The 13,258-nt window shown below is 46.6% G+C and overlaps 1 protein-coding gene across 2 annotated transcripts in view; it reads left to right on the plus strand.

The window, feature by feature from the left end:
- FGD5 (FYVE, RhoGEF and PH domain containing 5) overlaps positions 1–13,258 on the plus strand; it is a 116,337-nt gene that overhangs the window by 55,987 nt on the left and 47,092 nt on the right. For both annotated transcript variants that reach the window (XM_079794674.1, XM_079794675.1), the window contains exons 4-5: positions 7,279–7,337; positions 7,449–7,479. In XM_079794674.1, the coding sequence (XP_079650800.1) occupies positions 7,279–7,337; positions 7,449–7,479 (90 nt within the window). The remainder of the gene's footprint in view (positions 1–7,278; positions 7,338–7,448; positions 7,480–13,258) is intronic.

A 13,258-nucleotide genomic window follows, 5' to 3' on the forward strand; every position in this document is an offset into this window, starting at 1 on the left:
TTGGTCCAGGGGATAGGCCTCTCTTTGGTCCCACTTCTTCCCCCTTTGTCTAGCAGGCGTTGCGTCCTCTTCTCCATCCTCATCCCTTCTCTGCCCCTGTGGGAGCACAAGTAACAGCTAGGATAAAGAATGAGCCATCCTTCTCTGAGCTCCTTTCTCTGGATTTTCTAGCCTCTGAAGGCTGTGCTGGAAATCATAATCTGAATTCCAAGGGGGAAGGACCATGACCCTGACAGTGGTGCCCAGAGGCACATTGGAGACAGTGTTCTCCTGGAGTCAGGCTTCCTAGCACTCTTCCTTTTCCAGGTGTGACCTCAGAATCCTCCAATGCGCCCTTCACTGGGATCCTCAAAACAATGAAGACTCGTTAGGAATATTTCCCCAAGGCCTGAAACAGCCTCTTCCCCCTCTCTAGAGATGATTCTTTTTTTTTTTTTTTTTTTTTTTTTGATGGACTATAGAGTGGTGGAGGCTTACAGATAGGGAACATGGGGTGCCTACCGTGGCTTAGTGTGTGATCTAGAGACACTTACTGAGTCTGGAGGGGATTCTGGGCATAGGAACTTGCATGTGCCAAAAAGGCCCGGAGGTAGGAAGAAGTAGGCTGATTTTAGGAATAAAATTGGGTTCCCTGGGGCATGGCGGGGTGCAGGAGAAGTGCCTGGAAAGGGTCTTCAGGTTAAGTCATAGGCAAAGGGCAGGACTTATTTGTCCCTCAGTGTCCTCATCTGTAAGAGGAGATAATAATGGTAGTGCCTGCCTCATAGGGTGTTGGGAGGATTCAGTAAGATAATACGTACAAAAAATGTAGAGCCAACTTAGCACATACTAAGTGTTCCATAAATGCTAGCTGTTATATTATTAAGTAGGTGTTATTATTATTATCCCTGTTCTATAGATGGGAGTCAGAGAAGAGAAACAACTTGTCCAAGGGCATGGGTAGAGGAAGGGGTAGAACCCAGGATTTGAAACCAGATCCGGCCCCAGAGCATGGGCTCTCAGCATAATGCTAGATGACAAGTTCTTTCTGTCATCTAGTGCTGGGGAGCCACAGGAGCCACTTGGGGCTGCAGGAGATAGCAGAAGGTGACCACCATGGCAGAGGATGGATTAGAGGGGGCAGATGCCTGGAGCTCTCGATGAGCTAAGCGACATGTGCAGCAGAGGGTGTAGGGATGCTAGGCAGCTTAGGTCCAAGATGGGGACCGAGGAGCTCATCCCTTTAGTGGCAGGACGGTTCTGAGTGGGAACAAGCCCAGGGTGGATTGAGTGGCTGTAGATGTCTGAGAAGGAAGTCTCACGGAGGCAAGAGGCTGAGGGTTACAGCATGGAGATTGGAGTTCCCAGGTGACCCTAGGTGGAGAGGACAGCTGTAACTGGGAAGGGAAACTGAACAAGACCAAGATGTCAGGATGTGGGGCTTGTCAAGGACCAAGCAGAAACGAGGTTGAAAAGAGAGGTGGCTGTTTAAACGCAGAGCAGGTGTAAACGCAAGAGCCTGCCAACAGGGACAGCGGTGACAAACTAGGAGCTTTGAAGGTGGTCCCTCCTCTTCTGCAGGATAGGACATCACGGAGAAAGATCGTGTGGCCCCTGGTGTGCTTGGGGATATCCTGAGGGCCAGGCCGGAAAGCCTGGGGTTCTTGGCCTGCTTCTCCCAATAATCATTGTTAATATAGTACAGTGACAGCGATGCCTCATTTTTCCATTGCTCTTCACTGAGAAGGAACAACCTTTCCATCCCTGATTCTACATGATCTTTGTTACAACCTCTTTACCAGTAGCTCTCAAAACCTTTTGGTCTCAGAACTCTTAAAAATGATTGAGGACCTCAAATAGTTGTTGTTCCTATGAGTTATATCTATCAATGTTTACCACATGAGAAAGTCACACTATCTTTTAATACATTTTAAAATAACAATAATTACCCATTATATGTTAACACAAATATCATTTTCAATGAAAAAATAACTTTTTAAAAAAATTAGTGAGAATGACAATAGTTTTGCTTTTTTTTTTTTTTTTCCAAATATTAACATCTGGTTAAATAGAAAACAGATGGATTCTCCTAGTTGCTTCTGCATTCAGACTGTTGGAACTTGTTTTGGTCACCCTTCATGAAAATCCAGGCTCACACAGATATGTAGCTGGAAACGGGAGGCAGAACCCCCGAGGTTCTGGGACCACACTTGGCAAACTGCTGTTCTAGAAGGAGGCTAAGTACCCCCATTTTAAGGCTGGACAAACTGAAGCCCAGAGGCCAGGACTCCCAACTGTTTCTGTGACCCACTGTTGAACCTCAAAGATCCCTAAAGGAGGGCTGTCCCTCCCAACCTGACCTGGTCCCAGAATAGTCAGCAGTGGCCTGGCTGGTTTGCATGGGGCCTGAGGAGGAAGTGCAGGACTGGGCAGCCCTGGAGAACAGAGGTGATAAGCTGCTTCAGCCTCCGACAGAGGGGCCAGCAGCCACCTGATGTAACACCCACAGCGTCCGCCTGAGAAAGGCGATAGCCCTGGCGCCCCAGGCCCCGTGCTCCTGGGAGGAACCCTGTTCCCAGAAGTCTGTCCCTGGACACTGCCGTCAACCTCAAAGTTCATTTCCTGGTTAAATAAACATCTATATTAAATGGCCCGGTTGGACAACGCCCATAAGCAGCTTCTGAGGAGAGCCTTGGGCGCATGGCCTCCCTCTTGTCTGGCTGGCGAAGACACATCCATCATTGGCAGAGTCACTAAAGCGGGACGGCCGGTACGTCCCACCCGGAGTCTGCCTGTCTGGCGGGAGGGCTGCAGGGACGTGCAGAGTGGCCAGTGCCCCGACCCTACCAGAAGTCCAGCCCACAGCTTTGAGATTATAACAATGGTAATGACAACAACACCAGAAGCGTGGGTGGGGGTTGACCACGTCCATCCATCATCTTATGGAGGGAGGGACTATTGACCCCCCCAACTTCCAAAGAAGAAACTGAGGCATCTGAGAGGGGTTTGCCCTTGGTCGCATAGCTGCTCGTGGCCTGGCCGAGATGTTGACGCGGGTGCCCTGATTTTTGGTGTAGTGCTTTCCTATGTACACAGTAGGCACTCCTCTTGAGGATAAGAATCAGAAGAGCTGAGGCCCAGAGACTAGCCCAGGCCCCTCCTGGAGTGTAAGTCTCCTGCTGCCGGCTCTTCAGTGCAGGTAAAGATAGGTACTTCCCAATTGGAAAAACCCACCATCAGCTATAATGGGCAGAGATGCCATTTACTGAGTGCTTACTATGTGCCAGGCATAGTTGTTGAGTGCTGGGATGCTGGAGCCACACTCTCTGGATTTAAATCTTGGGTCTGCCACTTATTAGCATTGATTTTGGGCAAAGGGTATGACTTGTGCCTTAGTTTCCTCATCTGTAAAATGGTGATGTTAAGTACCTACCTCATAGGTTTTCAGGAAGATTCAGTGAGATAATATGTGTAAAGGCACGCACGCACGAACAAACAATCCCACATCTCTATTGGGCGCATACACTTCCAGCAGCACACGTGGAGACCACAGCTACACACTGCTGCGCCCCAGGGCTACACAGCTGCACTCTCATCCGTGAATACATCCATCACCTAAATCTACAGGCATTTACCAAACACCGACTGTATGCTGGGCACGGGGCCCACAACAAGGACTAGCCCCTGAACCCCCTTCTCCAATCTCTAACACTGTTCAGGTTGTGATGCCACCACCATTTCTTGAGTCCCACTAAAGCCCCCCATCCCTTTCCTTAAAAAAGTAAAAATATAAGAAAGAAGAGGAGATGTGTGTAAAAAGGTTAGAGCCACACTTAGCTTAGTACATACTAAGTGTTCAATAAATGCTAGCTATTGTATTATTAAATAGGTATTATTATTATTATTATTATTATTATTATTATTATTATCATCCATGTTTTACAAATGGAACTCAGAGAAGAGAAATAACTTTTGTCCAAGAGCATAGATACAAGGTGAGGTGGAGCCCAGAATTTGAATCAGGCCTTCTCAGCATCATGCTGGATGGCAAATGAGAATTGAGTCACAGGCCCCTGGAAGATTGGAGGTTGGAGGTCATCTTGACTCTTGTCCTCATTTTATAGGGCAAGAACCTGAGCTTCGGATCTCTTGTCCTTACTCTGCAGAGTAACTCCCTTTATGGAAGCTTGACCACAGGGTTTTCTTAGCTGTAGAGGCCTGTCCTGGCAGAATACAGTTTCCACTGAGAGGGTTTTGTTTACAAAGTCTTTTCACACGTGGGACTCTGAAGGAGCCCCCACATTGGGAAGAGTGAGCCGCTCTTGTCCACAGAGCCCCGTGCTAGCCCTGCAGATGCAGAAGGCAGACGGTGAGTCACAATTCGGCGCCAGTGGGAGGGCGGGAGGCCAGGTGAGGCTGGAGGCCTCTGCAGGCCTCACAAGTTTCCCTCCTGCTCCGTGGATGCCGTGACAACTGCAATGAGATGCAGGAGGGAGACTAACTAAACCGTGGCTCCAGGGTCTGCACTGTTAGAGTGGCTTCAGAGGGACTGAGTCTCCAGAAAACACTAAGAATCTATTACAGATGGGTTAGCTAGGGAGAGAACTCATTTACTGAGCACCTACTATGTGTTGGGCAGTGTATCTAATTTTATCAGTTTGTTCAAACATTTATTGAATTTTGTGTGTAAGGATAATATTAAGGAGTGTGCCTGCTATAAAGAAAAGTACAGTGCCTTGGCTGCTGTGGATCAGTTGGCTGGGCATGGTCCCTTGCACCAAAAGGTTGCTGATTTAATTCCAGGTCAGGGCACATGCCCGGGTTGCCAGCTCAATCCATGATAGGGAGGTGGTGTGCAGGAGGCAGCCAATTGATGTTTTGCTCTCACATCATTGTTTCTCTCTCTCTCCCTCTCCATTCCTCTTTCTCTAAACATTAATTTTAAAAATATTTTAAAAAGAAAGAAAAATACAGCAAGATAAAGGGTTGGGGTAGTGATTCTCAACAGGGGGTGAGGTTTTGCCCCCAGAGGACATTTGGCAATGCCTAGAGACATTTTTGATTGTCACAAATGAGGTTGGGGGCTGCTACTCTCATCGAGCGGGTAGAAGCCATGGATGCTGTTAACAGTCCTACAATACACAGGATAGTCCTGCAACAAAAGTTGTCTGGCCCAAAATGCCAGTGAAGCCAAGGTTTTAGAAACTCTGGGTTTAGAGAATGACTTTGTATGTTCTTCAGGTCAGGTGGTCACAGATGGCCACACTAAGGATGGGATGTGACCTTTGAGCAGAAACCTGAAAAAGTCAGAAAGTAAGAATGAGAAGATCTGGAGAAGAACATCACAAGCATAGAGAACAGTGAATGCAAAGGCCCTGAGTCAGGAACACATAATCAAAAAGACCAGAGTATGAGGTCAGGTTGATTATTTTCCACCTTATTTCAGATGAAAAGTTCTAAAGCTCAGGGGTAATGGTTTGCCAAAGGTCACACAATTAAACAATGCTGGGCCAGGATTTGAACTTGGATGTGCTCAATTCCAGAGCCCATTTGCTTTCCACTGCCTCAGCTGCTACTGTCAGATGATAGATTTTTAGGTAGATATTTATGTATAGATAGATTTATAGATCTATAGATGGATTTCTATATATATACATATATTTATAATATATATATATACTAGAGGCCCGATGCAGGAAAATTCATGCAAGAATAGGCCTTCCTTCCCCCAGCTGCCAGCACTAGCTTCCTTCCCGGGACCTGGGCTTCCGTCCTCTGGCCACCGGCAGGCACCCAGGACCCAGGCTGGCTTCCCTCTGGCCCCGGCTTCATCAGGAAGGACGTCCGGATGATGTCTGGTCTAATTAGCATATTACCCTTTTTATATATATATATATATATATATATATATATATATATATATATATATATAGAGAGAGAGAGAGAGAGAGAGAGAGAGAGAGAGAGAGACTCATTTAATCCTTACAATATACGTGTGTGTTAGATAACATTCTATTATTGCACCCATTTTACAGATAGGAAAATTGAGGCATAGAGAGGTTAAATGATTTTTTCAACTTGTGAAAAAGGCAGAGGCAGGATTTGAACCCAAACTGCCTAGTTCCTGAGTTCATGCTCATAACTGCCACACTGTATAGTTGCTCTCTCAGCAGGTAGTGAGTTTCTAGAGTAGATTGTTCACTTGACCAGTAACTCCTCAAGTTTGGTAACACATAGGAAGTGAATTTAAAGGTCATTTTGTTCACACATGAGGAAACTGAGACCCGACCTCAGAAAGTTATTGTGCAGGGTTGCACTGGGAGGTGGTGGTAGAACTGGAACCAGAAGCCAGGCATTCCTCCTGAGTGTCCTCTGCTCCACCATAGTCCCCCCCACCCCCCACCCCCGCCCCAGCCATGCCTGCACATTCCCAGCATCCACCATCTGTTCTGTCAGGCTGCCCATAGAGTCTTTGTTCTTCTGGATCCCAGCCACCAGCCATGTCTGATATGTGGCAGGTTTGAAGCTACAGAGGAGGGGCCTGCTTGTGGCAGAATGCCCAGGCATCTGCCTCGGCCCCTGCCCATCCTTCCTTACAGGTGCGGAAGTTGGGGCTCAGATAGGTTATGTGACTTGCCTTCTGAGGTCAGCCAGGAGCATTAATGCTTTCAAAGAGGATAATTCTCTCACTTATTCATTCTTTCAGTCAAAAGAAGGAATCTATGGTATGCCAGGCACCACTCATGCAGAGGTGAAATTGCTGGTCCCTGCCCTCCCGGGGAGACATAATTGGTGTCCATTTGCAGTCTCCTTGTAGTTTAGCATCTGGTTCTGCACTGCTTAGTATTGCACTGCCTAGAAAGGATAGCTAACCAAACCCGTTCAGGGAGGGTATCAGGAAAGTCTTTTTGGAGGAGGTGATGCTGTGGCTAAGTCTTAAAGGATAACTGGGAGTTAGCCAGGCAGAGAAGGGGAAAGGGACACTGAGGGGGCATCTTCTGTAAAAACAAAGGTAAGAGAGAGCTCTCCCTATGCACAGAGAATTACAGGTTATTCAAGATCACAGCACTTACTATATGTGCTGAGCATTAGCTCAACAACCTTCTGAGTTAGCTGCTATTTATATCCACATCTACAGATGAAGAAACTGAGCTGCAGTAAGGTTGAAGATCACACAGGTAATGAGTTCCTTGGGCAGCAGGGAGGTCCTTCTGTGAACCTGATGCTTGTGGATCCGAGGTCTCCCTCTGGCTGCCCCATAGGTGCTGCCCCTCCTGACGGTTCTGTTTCCTCCCACAGGTGGAAGGACAGTCCAGAGCCCAAGTCATCGCACAGGAACTGCTGTCTTCAGAAAAAGCGTGAGTCCCTAAGTAGCTGCCTGTGGCCCTGAGCTTGTTAACAGAGCATCACCCTCCCTGGCTTATACAGGATGGGAATTAATGCAGACTCCACCTCCTTTCCCTCTACAGATACGTGGAGATGCTCCAGCACTTACATCTGGTGAGTTAATCATTCTAATTGCCCAAAACTAATTTCCCTTCTACAAGGCGGTGATTTAAGAATAGCAATGAAGAGGCAGAGGTGATTTCCATGAACAGAGGCTTGGCAGTAGGCATGTGTTCTCAGAGGCTTTTCAGGGAAGTCTGTCTCCTAATTCACATGATTCATGGTGGATGGTGCCATGCTTTCTATGGACATGCCTCTTCTGCCCGGGTGGGGGCTGCTTGGGGGACGTGGTGAGATTTCTGGAAGGTTAGCTGTGGTTTCCTCAGCCCTCTTGTTGAGGAAGGCAGAAGGAGGACAGCTGTAGTTTTGAGGTATTGCTGTGTGGGTGACTTTGTGTGTGTGTGTCTCTGTAAGTGTGTATGTGTGCATGTATATGTGTGTGTGTGTGTGTGTGTGTGTGTGTGTGTGTGTGCATTATATGTTTTGGTCCATGTAGAGAAGGTGACGTGTTTGCCTAGTGACAGAGCAGTTGGGGTATCATGAGGCTTTTCTTAGTTATCCCAACACTGGGGCAATTATGCCTGACTTAGTGGTGAAGGAATCCTCTGGACTCTCAAAGGAAAGGAGGCCAGACTTGGGGACTGCCCAGATATCAGACACCTCTACCCTTCACAACCCGCAATATTGCCTGGAAGGTTTCCCTCTGCAGTCTGCTTCAGTTCAACAGATATTTTTGAACGCTTGCTGGTGACAAGAGCTGGGAAATGGAAAGACAGAACAGACAGGGCCCTTACCCAGGAGCAATCTGGCCAGTGAAGGAATCAGATTAGTGAATCAATATTATTCAGAGCACAAGGGGAGTGACTGACAACCTGGGGAAATCTAGGCAGGCTTCCCTCAGGAGGTGATACTAGAGGAAAGGGAATAGGGTACAGCAAAAATATGGGAATTGAAAGGATGTGCTGGGCTCAGCTACCCCAGGCCCTTGTGACAGCTCCTTACTACTCTGGGCTTTTAAGCCCTTTGCAGTCTCCTTATAGTTTAGCATCTGATTCTGCACTGCTTGGTATTGTTTGCCATGTCTTTCCAAGAATGTCAGAACTGGGGATGTCCACCCTGAACATTTTGTCGGTGTTGATATGGAGGTTTAGAGGGAGTGACTTGCCAGGGTCGCACAGTGACTGAGCCAGTCATTCTCCTGACTCTCAGTACACTGTCGTCCCGTGTTAATCCTGAATTCCCAACTGCCTTTGGATTTCCTCTGGGTAGGGACCTCTCTGGAAGAAGCAAAGCACCAAGCCAAGTCTCTTGCCGAATGCAGCTGAGGTCCCTGTCAGTGATACTACCCTGGTGTCGCATTGCTGTGTGAGCAGGGCCCCCCAGGTCCCCAGGGGGAGACAGAGCACTGCTCGGGTCTGCCATTTCAGCCCCTCATTTTTGCCCTCAGGAAGAGAGCTTTGTGTGCATTATTCAACCCCATGTAACAGTACCCTCCTCCCACCTTTACATCTAAAAGATCTATTTAGCAAGGGCAGCAACAATCATTCTTACGTTTTTTTTCTTCTCTCTCACTTGCTTCTGAGCTGGCAGCATGTCAGAGAGGGGCTGGGCTTTTTTGTTTTATGACTTTGTTAAGAGAGTTTTAACTGGGAAACTTCCATCTGTGTTTGCACTGCTTCCTGCCAGTTGGAAAGCTGCTGAAGCTGCTGGTAATTCATAATAACCTGAGGAGGAAAAAAGCCCATAAAAATCGCAACTCATAAGCTAGTTGCGGGAAATTGTGGTCTGGAGCTACATGTATGATGTCAGTGCTTATGGGGATAGAAATGGCAGAAATGCCACAACGTGACTCCAAGTCCTAGTCTGGGACCCTAGTCAGAAGGAGACTCATAGACTTTGGGGCGTTTCACACCACTCCCCAACCTGGATCTATTGCCGATTGCTAAGTTGGTAGGTTCTCTTTCAGAGCTTCTCCTTAGAGATGTGACACTGTTGAAATCCCAAGGATGCCCAGTGATGAGGAGGGGCAACCGTACCTTCTAAACCGCCCCAGCTAGAAAAGTCCTTGACTCCATATGCTGTTGTTGAGAGGGGGTTGAGGGTGACCTCTGGTCTTCTGAGTTTGGGATTCAACTCTGTGCTTATCAAATAGTACTAGTAGATAAAGCTAACTCAGAGATTACTAAAAATTCTGGTCATCCAAAATTGAATTATAATGGTCAAGATCCTGTTTTGTAGAGCCCATTAATTAAGAATGGGTTTTACATGTTTTAAACGTTTGTGGGAGGAAAAGGTAAAGAAGAAGGAATGTATAACTGAACCATCTGTGAAACACAAAGCCTAAAATATTTATCTGACCATTTACAGAAAAGTTTGCTGACTTCTGGTTTAAAAACTCACTCCATCCTTCCAAGAACCTAGTCAAAAACACATTCATCCACCTGTCCATCTGCCTCCATTCATCCAGCCAGCCTTTCACCCACTCATCTGTCCTTTCATCTAGCCATGCATCTAATGACACGTCTATGCAGCCATTTACCGTCCTCAGTTCATCCACTACTCATATGTCCACCCATCCATTTAACCATCCACCCTTCTATTCATCCAGTCATTCAACTCTCCATCCATCCAACTTATTCCTTTTGAATGGAACAACACAGGATGTACCATAGGTAGTGAGATAGGCTTTGGAGCCCCAAAGATGAAAAAGGTCCAGAACCTGCTCTTGAGTAGTCTTTCTTTTATTGTGGGGTGAATGTGGGGAGAATGACATAAGTCTGCAGGAGCGTAAGGCGGGGGGGAGAAACTTACTCTCCTTTGGCCTATCCAGGAAGGTTGGCAGAAGAATTGACACTGGGGTGGACTTTGAATCAGCGCACAAGGCCAGGTTCTAATGGAGGAGGGCACGTAAGGCAGGTGGTCAGCGTGGAAACGCCCACTGGCCTGAATGTACATGATATGTCTGGAGAATGGTGCATCATCACATATGGTTAGAACATGGATACGTTTGGAAAGGCAGGTTGGAGGTGGAAACGGGGGTCAGGTGATGGGTCCAAAAACAATATTTGGACCAGATTGAGAAGTGCTTAAAATGTCAGGCTGAAAGGCCTCTACTTTCCCTTGTGTATAGTGAGTCGTTGGAGATTTTGAACAGATACGGTTCCTGGATGCATTTAATCCTCTGTTTTCTTATCTAAAATATATATATATATATCCCTCTCCTAACAGCAGCTAAAAATTCCTATCCTGGGTCCTTTATTTGGGCCAAGGCATTGAAGGCCTGTTCAGAAGCCAGTCTGCCGACTAGGAGAGGTGACTCTGGCAGTTATCACCGTCTGGCGCCCCAGGAGAAGTTTTTATACCTCAGAGGGCCCTACGTGATCGGGTCCTTGTCTGCCTCTCCTGTACTGTCTCTAGCCACAGAGCGAATGAAGTCACGTCTCCTGGCTTTTCCACTTGCTTTTCCCTCCACTGGAATGTCCTACCCGTGATCTTCTCATAGCCAGTTCCTCCTTCTCACTCTGGTCTCAGTTTAAGTATCACCTCCTCAAAGAAGAGGAGGTGCCCCAAAACTTAATGGCATAAAACAACCATTTTATTATACTCATAGGTTTTCTGGACTTTGGACAGGGCAGGGTGGGGGGAGCATGTCTCTGCTCCAAGATGTCTGGAGAAGACTTAAAGACTGGGGCTGACTCACCTGAAACCAATATAATATTTTATGACAACTGTAACTGAAAAATAAATTTTAAAACAAATTAATTAAATTTTAATTTAAAAACAAAGACTAGGGGTGACTTGATGGCCAGGGCCTGGAATCACCCAGAGGTGCCTTCACTCACATGGCTGCTGGTTGGTGCTGGCTATTGTCTTGGACCTCAACGGGGCTGTTGGCCAGACCACTTACTTGTGACCTCTCCATGTGGTCTCTGCATGGGCAAGTTTGGGCTTCCTCACAGCATGGTGGCTGGGTTCCAAGAGTGAGTGTCCCAAGAGCGAGCCAGGAGGAAGTGCGTGGCATTTTTATGACCTAGCCTTGGAAGTTATGTAACACCACTTCCATCATACTCTTATTAGTTGAGATAGTCACAAAGGTCCACCCAAGTTCAAGAGGAGGGAATGAATGTAGTCTCTATCACTCAGCAGGAGGAGTATCAAGCTCACATTGCATAAAGACCATGTGAGATAGGAGATATTTCTATGACTACTGTTGAAAATATACTACAGAAGTCTCCCCTAATAATTCTGTGTCAGTTAAAAATTGTATTTGAGCCCTGGCGTGTGTGGCTGATGGTTAGAGTGTCGGCCTACGGACCTAAGGGTCAGGGGTTTCAATTCCTGGTCAAGGGCAGGTACCTGGGTTGCAGATTTGATCCCCAGCCCTAGTCAGGGTATGTGCAGGAGGCAGCCTATCAATGTGTCCCTCTCACATCAATGTTTCTTTCTCTCTCTCTCTGTCTCTTCCCCTCTCTCTTCCCCTCCCTCCCTTCTTTCCACTCTCTCTAAAAATTAACGGAAAAAATATCCTCAGGCGAGGATTAACAAAAAAATTTGTATTTGAATGCTAGTAATAAAAACCCAATCATGATGGCTTAAATAATTTAGAGACTATTCTCCCATGTAAAATAAGTCCAGAAGTAGGAGGTCCAGGTCAAGTTTAGAAGCTCCACAAAGGCTCAGGGACTAAGGTTCCATCTATTTGCTGCATCCTTTCCATGGGTCCTCATGAACACAGAAGGCTGCTGTAGCTCCAGCCATCACATTCATGTCCCAGGCAGGAAGAAGGAGGTAGTGGTGGGCGGGGGTGGTGGTGGTGGTGGTGGTTGTGGTGGTAGTAAAAGCTTTGCTACTTTATGAGTTAGTTCACTTGAAAAAGAATTCCCGAAAATTTCTCTCAGTGACTTCTACTTCCATTTCATTGCACACTCCTAATTGCAAAGGAAGCCAGGTCAACTGGAAGTCAATTTGTCAAAGCTGGGTTCAGCTCAGTGGCTATACTTCTTGTGTGTTCATTCTGGGGCCCAGGCTGAAGGGGGAGCAGGTACCCTGGGGAGGCTCTTCCACGGTGATGGCAGGAGAGCTAGTAGAAACACCAGAAGGCTTCTAAGATTCCAGCTCAAAACTTGCTCTGTCCACATCCCATTGGCCAGAGCAAGTGCCATGGCCAGCCCAAAGGCAAGGGACAGGGAGGGATATGCTCTCTCCCACAATGAGTCTATGGCAAGTGTGGATGCAGGGAGGGTGAAGATCCGCAACTATACCGCCTCTTCTACACTCTCTCATGCTTCATTTTATCTTCTTCATTGCCTCTTTAACTACCTAAGATTATCTAATGTATGCATTTGTTTACTTGTTATGTTGTGTTTTCATTTTCATTCAGTTCCAAATACTTTCTCATTTCTCTTGTGATTTCTTCTTTGACTCGTGGATTATTTAAAATTATGCTGTTTAATTTCCAAATATCTGAATTTTTTCAAATTTCCTTCTGCTGATTTCTAATTCTATTGTGGTTGGAGAATGTATTTTGTGTGGTTTCAGCCTTTTAAAATTTTTTGAAATTTGAAAATGGTTTATGACCTGGCACGTCCTGGAGAATGTTCCATGTGTACTTGAAAAAGAATGTCTTTTCTGCTCCAGTTGGGTGGCTGTTCTGTAAATGTCACTTAGGTCAGGTTAACTGACAGCGCTGTTTGATTCTTTCGCACCCTTGCCGATATTTTGTCTTATTGTCCATTCATTACTGAAAGTGGGATATTGAAGTCTTCCGCTGTGATTTTTGAATTATCCATTGCTCCCTTCAATTTTGTCTGCTTTGCTTCATGGTTATGGGGGC

Source organism: Cnephaeus nilssonii (genome assembly GCF_951640355.1).
Source record: "Cnephaeus nilssonii genome assembly, chromosome: 17".
Taxonomy (NCBI): domain Eukaryota; kingdom Metazoa; phylum Chordata; class Mammalia; order Chiroptera; family Vespertilionidae; genus Cnephaeus; species Cnephaeus nilssonii.